Source organism: Rhopalosiphum padi, chromosome 4, assembly GCF_020882245.1.
Source record: "Rhopalosiphum padi isolate XX-2018 chromosome 4, ASM2088224v1, whole genome shotgun sequence".
NCBI classification, from domain to species: Eukaryota; Metazoa; Arthropoda; class Insecta; order Hemiptera; family Aphididae; genus Rhopalosiphum; species Rhopalosiphum padi.
The window spans coordinates 29,537,546-29,560,891 of NC_083600.1; the positions used below are offsets into that span (position 1 = coordinate 29,537,546).

Here is a 23,346-nt window from a genome sequence, read left to right on the forward strand (position 1 = left end):
TATGTGTTATATGATTTAATATTGACAGCATATTATTATTATAAATACAATTTCAGCATTTAAAAATCTTCTCTATTTTCCAAAACATTAGTTTTATAAAATAATTTTTAATTCACAATTAGGTACCACTCGTATTATTCATTATAATCAAATTTTATTTTTATGGTACATATTATCTACGCTCAAAACTGTAACACAAAGTTCTTCATAAATCATGTTTTAAATTTGTTATAACAGACTTTTACAATATCGTTTCTATATTGTACGTATCTTATATTTTTATCACATTCTTAATAATTCTATTATAAATAATGTATTACCATTTTTGTTGACATTGTTTCTAATGCTGTTATTTATTTAATAAAAAATATTATTCTAAATACTCAGAGTAACAATTGATTTCAGATTTTAACAATGATATTTTAATTGTGATGTTATTTTTTTTTTACCAAGTAGTAAGTACAAATTACGTTTCTACAAATATCATATTTTTTGAAATTAAATTCATTATATTATTTTATATAGACAATTTTTTTGAATTTTCTTCCATAAAAATCCATTGATAAGTTTTAAGTGTATTCCTATATATATATATATATATATATATATATTATACTTTTTTAATGATATTTATTTGACATCTTTCAATATATAATATGATTGTTTCCCGTAGGGTGATTCTCTGAATTACCGGTAAAGTTTGACGGAAATCACTAGCTCAAACAACTTTTACCCATTGTGCAATAATTTCCTCCTAAATCTTTAAGCAAACTATTAAAAGTTTCGAGTTCTTTCGAATTTAAGACATCGCACTGGGTGAGTATCCAGTAACACTTTACATCATTGCAGTTCTCGTTCTTCTCGACCAATAAATTCTACATCAATTTGAAGTATTGTGCTTTTACTTTTCAACTGTGATTTTAACGCTTAGCCAGTATTGAACCAAAAATAAAAATGCACTGCACCATAGTGCAATGCTTAAAGACGTTTTTCTTCAATTTAGATTGTCAGGCCAAAATACATTTAGCAAAAATATACTTTCAGCATCTATCCGACGTCCGGCGTAAAATAAATAAATCATTTACCAATTTAAAGTCAATAAAATAAACTATCATTATTATTAGAAGTTTAAACATAAAAAAGATTTTTATTTTGTAAATATTTTATAAATATAAATAAGTAATCAATAATGCATTTAATATTATGTAAGTACAGATTATCGTAGAGACCAGACATTTTATGAAATTGCTTACCTATATATTTATTATCTTTATAGATTTTAAGCTATTTATAAGCAAAATGGACTTTTTACACCGTTCTATGCCAGTATTTATATAATGACCTACCTGTATAAAAATTAATAAAAATCAAATATTGAATAATATCATAGGTAATAGTTATAATATTTTGCTTAGTATATTTATATATGTTTTGTTTTTTATAAAAATTGCATCTATCAATCAAATAACTAGAAAAATAAGTATCGAAAGTAACATAAATACATTTTAATTTTTTTTTATATATTGTATACCCATAGACCTTATAATAATAGACTGGTCTTGCCTATATAATAGCTGCGGTAGTAACCTGTCAAACATACCGCAGTGGTGTATAATAGTATAATAACATCAATGTTGTAATTTTATGTCAAGCACAATGTACAGTGTTTCAGTCATTCAGTTACCTCTATCTATGACCGTTCTGCGTGTACAAAAGGCCAGTCTATTAGTATTAGGTCTATGGGTATACCGTCTCTGCTCAGAATCTTTTTTCATATGCAATTATTTATCATTGACTTCGAAATTAATACATTCATTACAGTTACCTACTGAGTACACTCATCAGTGATGACGTGCACACAAAACCTACTATAGGTAAAAAGCAGAGCTATCTCCTCGGTTATTTTTTTATCTTATTAATCAAATATTGATTTTTCATCTTGAATCGTGCATTTTATCACGCTTGTTAAAAATCAAAAATTCCTAACCCAACATTTTTTTTGTTAATTTATTGTTTGAAAAGACTTAATGTAACTATATAATTATACATAAAACGTAAACAAAATATTAATACAAAAACTTCAATTTTTATTTTAAATATAAATAACTGTGAGTAAACGTTGCTGCTAAAATAATTTGTTTAACCCAAAAAAATATAGACATATACGTTTATTTATAATTGGTATTATTATAATTATAAAACAAAAATATTGTTTCATGAATAATTTTTTCATGGTTTTGGTTTCCTTTAAAGAAATACTTTACTTTACTTTTTAGTAATAACTTTTTTTCATTATTAGTTAAGAAAATATTTTTAATCAAAATTGCCAATTATATTTATTTCATTGTCTAAAATGCGAAATGTATTTTATACCTACTTTATGTTTTCAAACAAACTGTATTATTATACCTATTACGTTAGTACTACTCTTAATAATAAAATATTATATTTATTATGTACTATAGTACATTCAATTATTTAACACAAATTTAAAATATATTAAAATTGATAAGTTATGGGTAAAACAATATTTCACACGTTTTTATTTAAAAATATTGTGTTACATTATTATTTATTATTCTAAAACGTATACATACAAATAAAATTTATAAATTTTGTAATATTATCATAATCTATTTTTAATTGTATATTTTAAATTGTGTTTTATTCCTAACTAAAATTCGTTAACAATCTATATTAACAACAATAGTATTTCTGTATTTCTGCAACATGCAATTTTCTCTCCATTGAATATATAGTTCAATGTGAAATCATACCATATTATTGTTGTTATTATTAATAATGCTCAAAACTTTTCCTGGAGAAAAATAATAAAAATAATAACAATAAGTGCACATCATTGTGAAAATCAATATACTGACTTTATTTCACTCAGATTTTCAAACTATTATACATATGCATAATAATAAATTGCGATTGTAAATAAAAAAAAAATATTTCATACGTTCAAAAAAAGGAACTCGATATTTACAATCATATAAACTCCTTTAAATAAATAAATAAATTTCGTACCTCTATCAAATACGTTTCTGGTCTCTGTGTATTGAACGTATATAGGGTGACTTTTTAAGTGTATCAAAACCATTTTTATGAAGTTATGCATTAGTTCAAGTATTAGTGTAACTTAAATTTAAACGTTAGAGATAACTTTTTCCGTGGAATTTGAGTACTTCTAGATATTACGTGACAGTTTTATCACGGTTTTACTTGGATTATTCGACAATAATAAATTCTAAATAAATTTTCATAGAGGCATCGTAACACAACCTTTGTATAATATTTTATATACATAAATGATATGCGTCTAATTTACTTAAAATTAGCTATAAATCCTCGGAAAACAGTTGACGTGTTATATAAGACCGGAAGATGATGAGGCTTCTACGTCTATTTACAAGCCTCGTTTTTACCGGAATATTATTGCGCTACACGACACATATATAAGTACATAACGTTCTAAAAAATGATAATATGACAAATTGTTGATCAATAATCGTTTAGTGTAGTTAAATTTAACGCCGAGAAACGGCTAACCGTAGATTAGACTAACCAACGGTTATTGATTCTTGAGTGTACAACGGAGGCATAGGATGGTGGTCGAATCAACCACGGTAAAATGTAAATCCACCATAACAGTGGTACAGTACATTGTATACCCATACTTAATCGTTAACAGGTAATCCACTATACTTTCGGTCGTTGGTCAGGAAAATGCAATGTGGCAATTGTCACGTAGGTAAGTATTTTTCTTTGCGGCACGTTCGTTTCTCAATTAAACGGTTTTCACATTTAGCGTAGTCATTTACATCGTGTTTCTGGCACTTTCCGCGTATTCATTGTAGTAGAGAACAACTAAATATTGAAATGTTACAATGTTTTTATCCCCGTCTCGTGTTTAACAAAATGCTCTGCCAGTTTACCGAGGATTACAAGCCAAGGTCTTTTAGGGATAGCGTAATTTAAAATGTATTTAAATGTGTATATATATATATATATATATATAATATTTTAACATAGACCTATTTAAAGAGAGATGTATTTGTATATCAAGTTAAAGCTCGGTGAAAAAGTAACGTTTTGCGGTTTCTGTCGGTTTTTAGTGGGTTTGGATTAAAAAAATATAATTTGATACATTTATAATACTTTAAATTAAGCGTGAAAAGAGGGTGAACCCTTGATAAAAAAAAATGCCAATTTATGTTTGTAAAAAAGTTTTACTATGGGAAACTTCCTAGATTATGCTCTAAAAAAATACAAACCTGCTACAATAACCATAACAACCTCTACGTTACCGTAAAAAAAAAAAACCACTATACTAACAATATAGATACCAGTTATACACTACCGTGTAATTTGTAAAATCAGATCATTAATGTTATTAATTGTTTACACCTATAACTGTTGTATATATGCGCATGGTGCATAATACTATACAATCACATTATAATAACAAAAAAATAATACTGTTACATATTTTATTATTATAAAAATACTGGGGAGTGAACACCACACCTATTATAATTATATTATGCTTATAACTTATATTAACTAACCAACTAAATAAATGATTTCAGTCTTTACGTTTTATGTTTTATTAATTATTGTTGTTACATGAAATATTTTTTTTTGTTTTATTAAAATTAGCGGCAGCTAAAATTATACAAAAAAAAAAAATGATTAATCAGTATAATGGTTGGTATGCTACTTGTTAATAATGAATCATAATTTTATTGACCGCATATATAAGGATTCGTAACTTTAATTAATCGGATTTGACTGTGATATTTTACATATTTCTAGTCTATATGACGTAAATACTATTGTAGTCAACATCGTTGAGGCTGTTAGAGCACTCAATTTACTAGAAAAAATTATGGTAAATAAAATCGACTAAATACCAAAAAAAAAAAAAAACATGTCGATCTACAATCAAAAATACGTTCGTATTAAATATCTTATTCTGTAGTGGTTAATATATAATTGTAGGCACAATAATACTACAAAATATGCTTCTTTACATTGTACACATCGATGAATTGAAAACACTTGGAATTTTTTTTTTATCTCTATGTATGTCTAAATTATAACTACCTACGCGTATACGGAATTTCGGTGCATTTATCGTGTTTGGTTGATCGGTATACAATATACGTCAGAAACAATTATTATACTTAGTTTGCATGAATGCAATAACTGCAAGTAATTACATATCATTCTAGTAGTCTAGTGTGTTCGTCACTTGTATATCGGACATTACTGTTTAATTCTCTGGGAAGTCTTATAATATATATGTGTACTCCGCCACAACGAATGACACAGATTCTATATGTCTATATCCATAATACATTCCTTCGAGCTATCTCCCAGTCACTCACGAAATTCGACATGTTGTTTTCTTCATATATATTTTATAAATCAAAATAGCCGGAACGAAACACCCGGTTTTAATGATATTGTGCCATGTTCGTTGTGTTTCCTTACTGAAAACGTTTAGCTGCAAATGCTGAGAAATGTAGGGTAAATAAGTACTAGATCTTGTTGCTGAAACAACATCCGTTTTGTTTCGATCTTATTTGCATATTCATGAGGACCCTCTTCATTTCTCCGCACTTAATACATCCGTTGCTATAATATTATTGTTTAAACGTAATTATATCGCTATTAACCTCAAGAGATAACTGACGCTATACAATATTGGCACAGGCTCTGATCTTATTATTATTATTCTGATTCACGTTTTCAGTGTTTAATACAGGCATCTATTATTTAGAGTTAATATTCGGGCCATACATATTCAATTATATGAACGATAATAATTTTTTTTTTATAATTTCAAACCATTTTAAAATATTATCACCAGATATTTATTTTATTATCATCATAATATATATATATCATAATATGTTATTGTCGACAGTTTTTTAAAAAGTTATCACATCATTAAGATATAATAAAAATTGATAGTAATATTGTAGTAATAATAAAAAAAACCCTTACAATATTTAATGACAATAAAATAATTTTTTCACTATTCATATATTTTAAACTATTCGTAAAACCAACATAGTATAATAAAAGGTAATTTGAATTATGCACAATTACAATTGTATTTTTATGTATATCATAAAAAATCAACAGTTTTCAACATAAAAAAAGTTATAGAATCTATATATATATATATATATATATACATTTTGTAACATTTACAACTAACGAAAGCTTTCCACGGCCATAATGTTCATGTGATTACGACCGAGTTTACCGTAGTAACCGTAGGTACCGCCTAAATATGGTTTGTTATACTACCGTATTGTAAGGCGTTTATAAAAATTAATAGACCGTCATATTTCGTGTCATAATAAATCGTTTTTCCGTCAAACACTGCAATATATATATATATATAATACAACGGCGCGCTCAAGTCTTGGCATCTGACCAGCCGACGGCGAACCATATACAATACTATAAAATATACGCGTGTAGCTCTATTACGCGGAGCAAAGTTTCAGTCGTCCGCGGTCGCAATAAACATATTATTATTATTATTATCGTTATTATTGTAGCCATCTTGGAACTATAACAACATACACAACGTATCCATAAACACGTGCGATGGAAACGATACTTCGTTCAGGACGATAAAGTTTTCTCGAGGATTTGGACGAGATGGTTCCGTATAGTTACGCGGCAAGGAATTCGCCCATCTCCACCTTACCACATCTCTCGGGGACACGTTATATTGTATATCGCGTATCATATATAATGCAAATAATGCAATATTATTATAGTGCCTTCGCCGCTGCGGAAACCATTTACGCCAACGGGTTGAAATCGCGTTGTTTGCGAGTCTATGTGCGCCGACGTGCAGTTATATTATACTTGTATATGTATATATATATATATACAGTTTTTTTAGTGTGTGTGCGTATCACTGAACTCATCATCCCAAACGGCTGGACAGATTTTTATGACATTTTTTGTGCGCGTTTGAGTGGGTTTCTGTATGGTGTAGATTCTCACGATTTGACCGATACAACGCACTGACCGTTAATGAATTTGCAGTTATCATATAGTCAGCGACGCATATGAACGTATAGAGATTACACGGTGCTGACAATTTGAGACAGTCGTCGTCGTTGTTACGACGTTTTATCCGTTGATATTTTGGAAAGGAGAAGATGGAAAAAGGACGGACTACCGTGCAAAATATGCATCAGAATTTAAATGCATCTAAACCACGTGCAATGGCACACAAAATGTCATGAGGAAAAATCATGGGAAATGTTGCCACGTTAAAACTACCATGACAAATTATATTATGTTACGTGTTATCGCATCAACAAATCATCAAGTTTGTTCGTTTATAAGCATTGGAGATTGACAAGAAACGTTGTTCATCAAAAAAAATAATGATAAAAAAAAAAACTTTGTATTAAAATTCACAATGTATTTCCATTACGTCTTTAAAATTAATAAAAATACGATTGACGAGGAAACTATTTGAGTTTTTTCCTTGTTTCTTATTATTTAATCAAAATGAAAATTGTCCTAATTTGCATTACATGCTATTGATAAGAAGGCGTCACATTCCTTTGAAATGACAAACACGGATGCATTTTGTATGGGCAACGAAGTGCACAGGACAGCTCGTATATATATATATATATATATATATATATACATAAATATAATATATACACACCATTAAACGATTACACCATTTAGCTGTCATTATTAGTCACTTGTTGCAGTCGTGATCATCATCACCGCCCAATGCAGGCGAGCGTTAACAACGACGCTAATAATTTATTATTGTCATTAATTAATAATTTTTTTTATGAAATTCTAAATTGTCATTTTCTCTTCACTGGTTGCACATTGTACAGCGTGTTTATTATGGATTTCAAATCACAAAAAACCATGAAAAATATTATTCTATAAAATGCGGTTAAAAATGACAGATATTCCAAATTTATTTCATTACTATTATTATGAATATTGACTTGTACCAATAATTATTGCAATGAAAAAGGAAGTCAATATTTTACAAAAAAAATTATACTTATCACACTGCTTCTGATATGAATACATGTCATTAACTGTCGATCTGTTTAACCGAATGATCAACATTTATCGAATTCTTTATTATTAATAAAAACATTTTGCTTAACTGAGACTAAATTTGTATTCAAAATGTAAGACTTAAATAATTGAATTGGAAAAATATAACATTATACAATAAAAATCAATATTCTACTTCGTTTATACTAATATGCCTATATTCTATATATTAAATATATTGTCTATAATAAGTAGGTAGCAATTATTCATCATCTAATGATATTTTGGGCAGACGTATACAGTCATATAAAAATGTTCTACAATATACATACGTATTTTTAATAATCTTATTAATAAGTTACTTTCAATATAAAATGCAATCTAAAAATAAGTTTTTTGAACTTTATAATGTTGTATATAACAACATTTTTTTAACTAAAAATGTTTTTAAAATGTTATTATTTATATATTTTATACAGCCTACAATCTACATATTATAATAAAATATAACGAAGTGAAGTAATTTAATAAAATATCCAATGATATATTTCAATTGGAAAAATGTGTGACTTGTATTCTATAAAACGTTATGATTGCATATTATTATTAGATATAAGCGAAATGTTATCTGAATAAAAAAATTTTGACCTAAATTTGTTGGATATTGTTAGACCATTCCGAGATTTTGTTTGACTTTTTTTATCCGAGAAAAATTTTACTAACATAATGTTATGCTGCCAACAGCACAAATTTAAAAAGCTCTATCGGTTAAAATAAAGTCAACGGAACCTCAAAGTGGTTTAACAATATCCAGCGATTGAGGTCGGCATTTTTTATTTATGTAAAATTTTGCTATGGTTTCGTATAAGCTGTATAGTAAACAGAAAAACAATTATAATAGCTCTCCCGGCAAAAATAAAGTTCATTGAACACTGGAAGTAATTAAATGATGTCTAACAAGTTACTAACCAATTAGTTGCAAGATATATTTCATATAGTTTGTCTGTTATAGTTGTGCTGCTTACTTCGTGAAGATTATATATTTTTATATAATAAATATATTATAATTGTATTAATTATTAGATATCTTAGAACAAACATCATACATGGTAGTAAATTCAAAAGTCAAACTCCATTGACGGAATTTTTTTATTATAATAATAATTACGTGAATGGGCCATATAGTTAAATATAAATACAATATTTTGATAATAACTAAGACACACAATAACTGCATACACAGTGTTAGAATGAATAATGTAATCTAATACATTAATGATACTGATTTATTTTATATTTCTTGATAAAATAATATTATATATAGATAGATGAAATACACTCTTATTATTATATTATGATCTACGTACGCTTTTTTTTTTAAAAAACCTAACTAAGTTAGTATTTTTTCCAACTCTAAGCTTACCTAGTGAGTTCAATTTATTATTTGTTAGCCACTCACTTCTAACTTACCTAACGATATTACGTTTACTTAACTTAACCTAACTTAACTGGAATTTATTGCTTTCATGAACTTGCCCACCCCTGCCCTAAAGGTGGACCTACAAATATGTAGTACTCATAGGTACCTATAATGCTTTCGTCGTTTCGGATATTTTCTCGTCGGAGATTCGGTTAGGCGGAAGATTCGTTTATATTACCTACTCGGCAGTTGGCAGTTATGATAAACTTACTGCAGTACACAAACTGAATTTGTAATCGCCGAAAACCGGCTTTACAGAAATAATAATTGTTTGGCACGCGCGTTTACAGCGTCGCTAACAATGAAATACATAATATATATATATATATATATTATATTTGTGTGTGTGTGTGTGTGTGTGTGTAAAATAATACACGCGTAGAACGAGGATATATAATTCACACGTACGTACATATTAGATATATATATATATATATATATATATTATGTTCCGACAGATTGTATATGTTTGTATAGTGCACACGTCACGCCCACAGACCGCAGACGCGCGAGTACTACAAAGCTCGTCGGCGCACGGCGGTGATGTAATTTACCCGCAAAGCTGATGGATGAAGACAAAATATTAATGCTCTGACCAAACATTTCCGAATGCCTCGACGTCTTCTCCACAATAACGACTGTGCATTTTAATTCTTCTGAATATCATGCAATTTTTTTTTAACGAAAATCGATGTATGTATATTTAATACACGAGTCTATGCATTTATAACCGGCTTGGCACGTGGCAGTACTTCGGGTAACATTCCACCTACATCTACTTTAACCCATGCATAATGTATTCGAGTGAAAGCAACAGACATAAAAAAGATCGGCATGGTAAACGTTTTTTTTTTTTTTGCGAGACGTTCGCCGTGAGAGGAATTTAGCCAAATAAATAAAACAACTAATGGATACATAGAGAAGTTATGTGGATCTCAGACCGATATTATTAAATTCGCAGACTTTTAACAAAATCTTATTTTGAAAAAAAAAAAATAATAATACGTTTTAACATAATATGTATTATAGGCAATAATGTGTGATTTTATGAAGGGTATAAGTACCTATAAGTACAATTTCTTGTAGGTAATTCATTTTTAAACTTGCAGAATAATGGTCTAAGATTATTCCAGAGATTATTTTCCTTGGTTTATTTTCATGTAAAAACAACATCTATAATAGTTACCATTTTCAAAAAAAAGAACTCATCATAAGAGTATAATACCTATCTAAAATCGAGCTGACAACAGTGAACACTCCTTCTGCCCAGCTGTCAATATAGTTATATTTATACACACAATTATGTGTCTATAACGAAATCCGAGCAATAAAATAACTATATGCCACAACAAAACATTTATTTTATATTGTTTTACTATACGTATAATGTAACAATATTCCAATGAGTCTTATTTATTTTACTTATATATATATAGGTATAAATACTGTAAACAAAATTATCTACCGAAATAATTAAGAGTTTATATTTTCAAACTGTAGACTAACTTTTACCATTAATTAAACAATAATCTATATTTTTTTCAACAGTGTACATGACACGGATGGTTCGTTTTTCGAAAAATACAGTAGTTTACAGTGGAAATTGGATCAGAGACGGTTGCAAATGATCAAAGACAGTCGGCAAGATGAGTGCCCTCCACCTGAACACAGCGTTGGAGTGATACCACCGCCCGTGTCCAGCATACAACCTAAAGAGGTAATTGTATTACTTAATACTTTTATATTTTCGCGTGAATTGCATGCCTAGAATGGAAATATTAGATAAATAAAATGATATTACAGTTTATAAGTGTACGCGTTAGTGTAAGTCCCATGGTTGTGACCAATTTATAGGAATATAATATCTATAATATCCCAGTAAGAAAAAATAAAAGTAAAAAAAAAATTCGTCGTACCAAAAGATATGTTATTCATAAAAAAAACGTTATAATAATAACGGCGCACGTGGGTCAATATTTGTACAAATAACACAGATACGACGTGTTTTTGAGAGGGCTGATTTGAAATTGGCTGCAAATTGCAATGTACATTGATATTCGATACCAATATAAATAACACGTCTTGAACGCATTCTGCAAAGCCTGTATTGGTTTAAAAAAAAAAAAAAAATGTGGTTTAAAAACGTGATGAAATTCTCTATGATATAAAACGTGATTTGCCTTATAGTGTAAAACGTTAAAATTGAACGTCTATACTGGTGCAACTAATTCAATAGACATTAATTTGCAAATTACTGTTCTTAACCGGTAAATAAAACGATCATATTGTAAATTTTAAAATAAACTATAAAGTCTTACACGAGCAAATTATGATGATTTTAATGTTGATTAAATACAAAATAAATATTAATAAAAAAAATACACTATTATAAACATTTGTATAAAAAGTGTTATTATTTTAATCATACGCGTTAATTGTTATTACAAATATTACAAATATTTATTTTATATTATTTTTTTCAAAGATCTTCTCTAATTACTAAACTTATATTGATATAGGCAACGCGTAATGTTATATGTTAAAATTAAATATTTAAAATTATAATTTTATATTTCACCTATGTCCTATGTATAAATGTAACAACTTGAATAATTTGTACAGAGCTGATTTATTTTTACCGATAATATATAATAATATTTAGTCAATAATAACGAATAGATATTCTATCGAATTTTAAATAAATAATTACTTATATACACAAATGTGTATATAAATTATACTATAGTATATTAGTATAAAAATCAATTGAAATTATTTATAATTTTATATGACTTAGAAATTAATATTTTTTTTATAATATTCGATGTATCTCGTCTCAGATAAATAGACAAAATTACTTTATGCTTTAATTTTTAGTAGAAAATTATTTCTTCTTATATATTATTACGTAGATATATATTTTAAAAGAACTAATGATCAACTGGATTAATTAAAAAATGTTATTCTTAGACGTAGCAGAGGTGTTTCATCTAGTTTTCACAAGGAAAAGCACTTTGGTGGGTTCTGGTTTGACATGTCGAAAAATATATACAAACGAATTAAAAAAACAATGTACTACAGTTAACAAAAATCACTTTTTCATCTTAATAACAATATATAAGATTTAAAAATAACCTTTTCCGATTAAAGTCTAGTACTTATAATACTACGAATAAAGTGTGAATCATTCACTGTGAACAACTTATAAAATACGACATTATTTTAAATAATCTTTTATTCGAGGGTGTAGATAAAAGTTATTTTTAAAACATATTTTTAGTTTAACTGTATATTATGTACAAGGAGTATGTAGCAGTAGCATACACAGTACACACATAATATTATGAACAATTAAAAATAACAGCACGCCCGGCAAACCCATATAAAACTCAATTTTTGGCCTATTACAGTTCAACTAAACCATTACAAAAAATAATAATATTTTCGCTTACATAAGTATATATTATTATTTTCATTCTTTATCAAATGTTTAGTAATTTACGAATCTTCTATATATTTTATTTATCTGTTTTATGTTATGTTTTCATTAAGATAATTTTAGATGTAGAATTACGAGTATTTTAATTATATTTTTGACTTTTTTTTTATTATATCTTCGATAATATCGATTATATTTACTAGTATAGGTTTTGTTCTGTACGATTAAAAACTTACTTATCTAAAAATACATATTAACTTTTTTATGCTTGTATAATAAATTCTAATGTGTAATTAAAAAGCTACAATTTTATTTTTTACTTTTAATTTAACTGATTTAAAAACAAAATATACAAGGCATTAAATGTAAAAACTTTTTAAACTTTAAGATGCTGACTATAAATCATAATTAAAAACAATAAAAGCAACACATTTAGATGATCCCAAAGACTGACATTTAACAGAAAATAATAAATCAAAAGTTTTAGTTCAATATAATATTTGAGTTGGTTCTTGTTTTATTGTATAGTTCAAAATTAAAGTCAAATTTACATTTAATATAAAATCAGTTTAGTGGTATGAATGAAAATAGCTTACATTTTCTAGTACCTCGAAATTATAAATTCAAACACAAATTAATACCAACCTTAAAATTGTTACCTATTAAAAAATAAATAAAAACTTAAACAACTAAGCCCTAAGGTACATTTAAATGTGAATAAAATGTCTAATAAAAAAATATATATATAATTTTAATTACCTATTTACATTAAAACTCAAGTAGAAACATATTTTATTATGTCTGTACCATATTTAAAAATATTTTTTTTCTAGATAAAATGTATGGATTTAAAAATCAAATTATAACTATTTATAAAAATCAAATTTAGCGCAAAATCAAATTTATTTGGTAAATTATATAAAAATCGTTCCTTAAAATATTATCGAAACCATAAATATTAAAAGCATTTTTCTTATCACTGTACTGTAATGTATAAAACAAATTTAATAATACTATCTTTATGTATATTTAACCAATTAAATTATTATTGTAAAGATATACATTTTTATATTATACTACGATATACTACTTTTGATTGCCAAAATATATCACATAAATGCGATTGAAATTAAACTAACTATCTATTATTTGTTATTTTATTCTAGATGGAAAACTTATACATGGATGTTTTATATACGATAAAGTACAAAGTTGGCGCTGATACAGAACTGAGTGCACATCGAGATCAACTATACGTTTACGCACAAAAAGCATTCGATGTCACACCCGAGCAGCACAGACGTTACATGGCCATCGTGCACGAGGAAAAAGTAATTTTTGTTTCTTTTGCCATCATTTTATTTTTATATTTGAATTGTATAATTTTACGATTATTTTCGCGTTGAAAACATTAATTTTCATTTGAAGTAATTACCTACATCTTAATCATTGACCAAATCTTCGACGAAAAAACCCCTGAAAACGAGTCATTTTAATTGGAGTGTAAAATGCGTACTAAATTCTTAAACGTACGTGCTTTGAATGGATTCTAAATTTTCCAAACAAAACGTATATTGCTTAAAACCTTTTATTTTATAAAGAAGTTTATAATTAATATGTGACATTAGTTTTTTATAGCATAAATAAATTCATCATTATGTATTATTTGTATGTAAGATAATTGATTTTGTCTTTTAATTGAATAATTATATTGTTTTATCTTATAACTACTTCACATTGATTGAAAATTAAAACACTTTTTTTATTTTAACTATGCTATTAGATTATTAGTATTCCATAATAAAATCAATGCAAATTTTGACATAATCGTGTAAATTACATTACTTAAATTCAATGTTCCAAACTTTGTAATGCTATATTGTTGCTTTAATTAGTATAAAAATGAAATTTATGGCATATCCTAGGCTTTGTGCTAAACTACTAGACCACAAAACAAATCATCTAAAAAACACGGATCTGTAACTATGTAAACTCTACATTCAAATACCTTATATTGGACTGAATCGCTTTTAAACTGAAACTACCTGAAATATTATTTGATAATTTTCCAGCCATCACTGTATTATAATATGCACTTACCACTATAGTATACTAAATCTTTATTAGGTATACTCACGTTTTTACTATAAACCGATTTACAAAAGGTTTATATGAGAAACCAAATTCTAGAATGTAACGAATTTGAGCTCAGACGTCCAGACATTAGTTGTTATTAAACTACTATACATATTTTAACTCATCATAAATTAATTGTATATACAACATCCAATCCAAAAAGCTTAATCGTAAATCACACAATCATTGTAAAGAGTAAGAACCATATATCGATCAGTGGACATATCATAAAGACTATAGATCACGCACATTTGTTACACTTAGTATTTTTAGCTCACAAAAAAGTTATTTTAAATACATTTATTTTTAAGTCACATCAACTTATACACCAAGTAATATCTATTTTAATTATGTATATACTCGTACAAAAAATACCAATATTTAAATTATTTATAAAAAAATTTACTACCAATACGTTATACATTATGATGATTTTGACATTATACATTTAGTTGTTAACTTAGTTATATACATTTCTGTCAATATAATATTGCGAATTGTCCAAAAACTTAATTATATTTAAAATATTGTAATTTAGTTATTTATTTTTATTCTTGGTACAGCATCATCAACTTATAGGTTATTAGCTTACAAAAAAAAAAAAAAAACCTTACTATACATATGAATTAATACATTGGTTTTCTTAAATTGAGTTATACAAATCAATAAGTTTGAGAAATAAAATATATTTATTTTTGATTTTATATTAAATTGGGCTAGAGCTTCGAAGATATTGTCTGGTATCACTAGGATACTTCTGGTATCCATATGGTTTCGAAAATATACAAGGAGGTGTTTGACTGTAAAAGTGTTCTCCACAGCGGCTTTCTCATTACCATCAATTGTGCAACGACCTGGAGTCCATATAAACCGTATTTTTTTGTTGGTTTTTGCAATATTTTTATTCACCACTTATTAGCTTAAAGTAAATAGATAGTTTTGAAAATTATTATCATTTCATAGCTGCATTTCTACAATAATATAATCATATTTATAGTGAGTTGTTTTCTCGGACAACTATACATGATTGTTTTTACAAACTTGTTAAGCCACCCTGGGAATAATAAAAATGTCAAAATACAATGTCACCTAAGTTAACCCTGACGTTTTTTGTTTCAATTTATGTCTCAATCCACCCATAATTATATTTTTGAATTTAAGCATCTCAAAGCTAAAAATAAAATAAAACATAAATATTTCTGTCCACAATAAATATTACATGATAATATCACTTGTATTCATGTAATATAATTTAATAGGTATATCGTATAATTTTATTTCAAGACAACTTGATTTTGGTATTTTACGTAATTATATAGGTAGTACTTAAAATGTATATAATTAAATCAGAAAAAGAAGATAAAAATATTATAATTTTGTATTTTTTTTCACCAAGAATTTTATAATAACATAATCGGTTAATATTATACTTTAAATCAAATGCATTTTACGCTTTCCGAACATAACACGATCATTGCGAAGTCTCAAGAATTGAATTGTATATTTTGTGCAAGTTTAATGAGGGAATCTGAACTCCGAGACACGAATCTTCAAATGTCCCCGTTTTCCCTATTATACAATAATATGTTATGTGTAGTATTATAGAACCCAACACATCTCGTTATCGACTTGTTATGTGTTACTACAACACCATCATAAACCCTTTTTGTCGTCATTATTACGTAGAAAATGTACAAAAGATATTGTATATTGTAATGACAGTATACGTTTTTTTTTCCTTTAACAATATTATTATTTTTTTTTTTGTTCTTTAGCCTCCCATAGTGGTGCTTCATGTGACGGTGGTTGAAGCTGAAGGCCTGGAAGCAAAAGATGCTAATGGTAAGTTAAGAAATTAAGACATTATATCGTAAAACAGTACTCACCTTTCATGATCAAATTCAGGAAGTGTGTGGATGGCATAAGTATACACTATACACGCATAATGCATATGCATTTTACGTACCCTGTGCCTGTCAGTACTGTGAAATGCGATTACAAACAACAGCAAATATATATTTTTTATATTATTGTTATTATTTTAAATTAATTTTGAATTAGATTATATTCATAATTTTATCATACGTGAAACGACGCTTGGTTAGAAAATATCGGTACACTATTGTGTTTTCATCAAATACAATAAAAAAATATTATTCAGTCAAATTGAATGTTAATTTAAGTGCTTTTTAAACATAATTTTACAATGATACTTGTTCAATAAAATATTTTAAAAGTTGGGTTATAAAGATAGATAATCAGAATTTTAAATGTGCTTCTCTTTGATCATCTACTCTCAAAGATAAAATATCTACTCTTTATTGAAGTATTTTATGCACTATTCTTGTCACATAAAATATAAATATTTTCAATTTTTTTCTTTTATAAAAAAACATATTGAAACAGATCTACTTGTTTATCTGGCTAAATAATCAGGAATTTTTCTTATATAATGTTCAACCCGTTTTATAACACTCTAAAGTTTATATTGTATAAGCATATAAAGAATTTATTAATGTTAGCATCATATATTTCTGTGTATTTAAACTTCAAATATGTCTTTAAGATCACATTACAGTATTCATATAAATATTACAAAATACATAAAAGATAAATTAGACAAACCATTCCCGTTTTTGTTTAAAAATTAACTACACTTTAAAAACCACAAAAATAAAGACTTACAATTAGGTCATGTTTTGAACGATATTATATTTAATATTCTTCATTCTAATCTCATTACGGATTTAAGTTGTTATCAAACTTTCAAAGGAAGGGTTTTCTAGGATGTTATAATTTAGCTCTTAGTTGAGCTAACGTATCATTAAATATAAAAGTATTACAGAAGAAGTTTATTACTATATATTTTAATCATATTTTTCTGAATTATGACATTAATAACATCTGTAAAAATAGATTTTGGTGTTTTTTTTTAGTGTTAATGATTAATTAATTATTTATTTTATAAACAAGATTATTTCTAAAAATTATTTTATAATCAATTACAAAAATTTGAATAATTGTTTTATCGAATACGATACTTAATCAATTTTATTCAAATGTATAGTAATAATACTGCACACTATTATATGTAGAGGTGAGTGAAAAGAGGTGCCGATCAATACCTATCAGTTATCTATATCCTGTCAAGTTTTTAAATTCTGAGCTAAGTGATGAATATATTGGTTTTATAATAATCTGTGTTTGTATTATTATTTTTATTTTTTTTTCTGTCATCACATTTTTGAGTAGTAAAAATTCTTTAATCTTTTACTTATACCTACGGTAGTTTTTGATATTAAAATTTATAAAATTGATTCTAATTATTAGAAAGTTAAAAATTCCCAGTAATTTTAAAAACATTTAGAAAGGCTAAAAAAAAAATATAAGAGAACGGTAAATTTATACAACGCCGGAAGTGAAAAACCTTATTATGCATTACAATTTGTAAACTTAATTTATTTATTTAGGTCAAAAAGATTAAAAATATAACATAAGCTTCCTCGTTTTAATAGAGGTTTAAAGTTGCATATTTACAAAAAAATCCTTTTTTTTCCAAAATTAATTTAACTTAATTTATTGTAATTCAAAAATATTAACCATGTATTATTATACAATTCATTAATTTCATTTTAAACAAATTCCACCATGAACCAAATTATATAGTTATACGTTGAACGTCAGTACATTAACTTAAGAGGATAGATAATAATAATAATATACAATACGATATTTTTGACAAAAACGCTCAAAATATCACATTACTAATAAATAAAATAATAATAATAAATACTTATTGCAAGATAAATAAATTATAAAATATCTTTAGAATTAGAGACTAATATTCAGTATTCGCTCAGAATCTCGTTTGTTTGAAGTTTGAACCAGTAATCATAACTACAGTTTAAACACTATATATTTATTTAATATGAACTGAACCATTAGATTTATTTGTAACATTATTAGTTTGTCTTATCTTATCTGATCCTATATTTTATATCAATTTAATACAATTCCATTTTATTTTTTATTTTTTGAACAAATCACAACATTTTAAAGATTATTATAATATATATTTTCCTTATAAATTTCATTCTGAAATATTCACTTTTGAAATGACAAGCCATCTTACAAAATAACACGGAAATCAATGTTTCCGATTTGTTGATTAAAATTTCACGACACACACTTGGTATGAATGAAAGTTACAAAAAGTTTCTATAAAGTAAATTCGTTTAAAAAAAGAAATAAAATATAATGAGAAAAATTAACACAGTAAAAAAGAGTAGGTACAAAACAGTGATAAAAGAGTTCGATCAAAAGCCGACATTTATTAAATTTATTGAAATAAAAGTCACGAAATTTAATATAGTATACAAGTATATTTAGCAAAAAGGGGGAAAATGTAATTTCCTGCATTTTTCGAAGCCTGTGATTAATGGACACTATCCCATGTACAGTATAATCTCAATAGTTACACAATTTCATATCGAGTTCTTACCTATTTTAATTCATCCAATTACAATAACACTTTATCTTAAATCTTAAATATATACAGGAGGGGGACTTTTTGTGTAGTACAATTCTACAAGATACATTTTTATTAGTTCGTTTCACAAAAAACTATTTTTCTGCTGTAGTTTTTTTCATAAAGATATGTTATTTATACTTAGATACTTACAATTTTCATGATTTATATTCTCGATTACTACTTAAAGCTATTTATGATTTGAGAAATATATTCCTTAAACACTTTTAATAAAACGAATGTTGTTAAAAATAAAATTGCTCAACATAAATATTTATAATTCAACAATAAGACTAGAAATTATTAAATTGATTAATATAATTATTAGTATTATACATTCGCCTACAAATAAGATATTGTTTTATTATTTACGCATGACGAGTATTTATAGGTAAAGGTATTCCTGAATTAAAAATTGATTGATATTCCAATAAACTGTAATTCTTTTCACTGCGAATTCTAATACAATCTTGTATAATACACGTCAAAAGATATCACCATCCCTCACCTGACCATTCCAGTAGACTGATGATCTCATTTGCCAGGAATTTCATTTATACAGTTTTCAGCTACTTTAATATTTACGATGTAACGTACTTAACCGTTCCACTCAAGCGTGATTGATTGACCCCAATGTCACGGCAATAGCGTGGAAGGACTTCAGCATAGGTTGATAGAACACGCTAAACGCGTTTCGCCGTCAAGTCTGTGTTGACGTTTACGGTTTACGATGACGGTGAATACTGCTCATAATCAATTATTATTGGCATCATTTGAACAATGTTCTAGAATTATTTCAAGATTGTTTATCAATCTGCAAATCTTTGTTTCGTTAAAATAAAATATTATTATAATTAAATCATATTATATTATTATAATTTATTACTCCCTAACAAATCCTTTAACAGTAGATATACTGTATAATATTATAAAATAAACAAATTTTGATATTTTTTATTAATGGTTTAAATTAATTTATTGATAATGTTTATGTCATATCATTATTTTTTTGTAAACACTTAATTTAAACAAATATTTTTATCACCATATAATAATATAATAATATATAATGATAATATATATTATAATATTTTAATACATTTGCATGTTACTTGTGTATAACTTACCTATCATACAAATTATTTTATTGATACGTATTTCCAAATCACTAGGACTCGTGTGAATACTTGTTCGCTTAATAAATAAAATAAAAATAAAATGTTTGTTTTTCAAATTGGCATCATGTAAATAAATAGAATTCACCGCTCATAATATATTTTACAAAAAAAATACAAAAACATAAACAATTTATATTATATACCTTCCTCAATTTGTAAAGTCATATGAATTTATCGACAAAACGATAACTGCCAAAAAACCAATTATTTATTTAAATACTGTTCAGTGTCATTATTAGTCTTTATTATTTATAGATATTTTATCCATATCTTTTTACAAACCCGGATGACTATAGTATTTCATTATTTTAAACTATATTTATTCCTGTAATAAAAATATTTACTTTTTTTAAATAACATATTTTGTTAGTTTTAATGAAATACTACATATACTCGTATTTGTTGAATTACACAATACATAAACAAGATATAAATTCCTTTAAATTGTTTTTAAATTATAAAATATTAATAAAAATGCAAGTGAATAAAATATTAAATATGTATATTTACATAATTATATTAAGTATTTATATTGTATATTTGTATATAATAAAATATAAAATTAACAAGACACCAATCTACATATCTTATATTTACGAGTATTATAATAAAACTGAAAAATCTTCCCATGTATAAGAACTCAAAAATGCGAATTGTTATTCATATATTATATTTCTTATCCTGTTATAGTTAATAACATCTCTTTTATTAAAGAGTAAGGCTTTCTTATTAAACCACCTTTATATATTATAAAATGTAAACTGATATACTTATAGTTAATTATTTCGTTTTAATAATTTGTATTATATTAATTCATGTTACAGAGCAAAATCCTAATATTAAGTAAATTTATTATTACAAACTTCAACTATATTAGCTCTAAGAAAATGTAATAATAATAAGGTAATTAAACAAAAAACAAATAAATAATTTACATTTATTTGTTTTAATGTTATATTTTTTCTAAAACGCTTGAATACAGATATTTTTTGAGTAAATTCTTAACATACCAACATCCTAACAAATCAAACGAAACCGTTTTTTACCCAAAAATTCTACTGTTATTGGTCGGTCGGTCGGTTAGTCGATCGATATACACATATAATATAATGTATATATATATATATATATATATATATATACATAATACATATATTTTAGTCGCTTTTGGATTGTATATTTTAAACATTCCACGAGACATCCGTTCCGGTCCATTGCAAAAAACTATTTGATTTTCCATTATTCGGTCGTCAGTCGGTAATAGTGGGAGAAGAGAGAAAGAGAGAAATAAATATAAACAGAGAGAGGCGAAAGAATAATAAAGAGAGAAAGATAAAAAAAATATATTACTTATATTATTGTTATACACATTATCACACTTCAAACCCGATTATGCACATCGGAAATATACCATATATTAATACGTATCTTTTACTATACTAATCCATCTAGGTATGTATATTACATCATGATTGTGGAATTCCGTATTAAACTCCTTATGGTCGGAGAAAGATAACTCTGTTATAATAATATTACCTGTAATATATAATATGCGTACACAACCATATGATATATATATTGCTACCTGCACCTTGTACGATAATATTATAATATGATTTGGGCTATAGTTTGGTTGACCCGTTGGTTGTTGTCGTCAGGTTATAGCGATCCGTATTGTCTACTGGGACTGATGAGGAGAACAGACGAAAACGCCACCCGGCTGGCCGAGGGGTCGGCTGAAGAATGTTCCACCGTACTATCGCCGGTCGCTCTCATGGCTGGCATTATCGGTGACGTACGATTTTTCAACGTTTCGCACACCGCCGTCCGCCACCGCTCTGTGTCGTATAACTCAAAATCTCGAAAACAACCCTGTGGTCAGGTCTCTCGCTCGTCGTCACCCGCCCTTCCCGCCTTAGACAATTTAAAGTTCAATACATAACCCTCTACCCTGTCCCACCGCAATGCACAAGAATGAACCAATGTGCACTGAGCATGAGTTTAGCGTCGTCGTGCATACCATTGGCACTTTGTTTGATAGTTTTGAATATCCATCGTTATCATGTTGTTTTTGTTACTTCGATTTTTCGATTGTATTTGTTTATAAAAAATAAATCGTACGCTCGAATAATATTTTAAAACGATTTATAGGAAAACGCGTATTTGTTGATTTAGGTCTTGGATTTCGTGAGAATTTATAGAAAATTCAAATTTTTGTATGTTTTCTTGAGTTTCACGATGTATATATGCATAGATATTACATGCAGCAGGTATCGCTTGTAGTAGATATCAAAATTATACGTAAACGTGGGAATTATTTTAATGAACTTAGAAATGGACGAAAGAAAAATGCAGTTCAATTATGGATAAAAATGTCTATGGACCAAACGCACCGGGAGTATAAAACCAAATGTATAGGCACATTGTACGTATACATATAAACGAGTAATATTTTTTAAATTCTGAATAGGTGGATCATCTCAAGGGTTCTATTTATACATTT

The 23,346-nt window shown here is 26.6% G+C and overlaps 1 protein-coding gene across 4 annotated transcripts in view; it reads left to right on the plus strand.

Annotated features, from left to right (window-relative positions):
• LOC132928594 (BAI1-associated protein 3) overlaps nt 1-23,346 on the plus strand; it is a 152,809-nt gene that overhangs the window by 88,636 nt on the left and 40,827 nt on the right. For 3 of the 4 annotated variants that reach the window (XM_060993381.1, XM_060993382.1, XM_060993384.1), the window contains 4 exons: nt 11,111-11,279; nt 14,168-14,332; nt 16,913-16,979; nt 22,502-22,633. In XM_060993381.1, coding sequence (XP_060849364.1) covers nt 11,111-11,279; nt 14,168-14,332; nt 16,913-16,979; nt 22,502-22,633 — 533 coding nt within the window. The remainder of the gene's footprint in view (nt 1-11,110; nt 11,280-14,167; nt 14,333-16,912; nt 16,980-22,501; nt 22,634-23,346) is intronic. The other variant, XM_060993385.1, reaches the window with a different exon arrangement.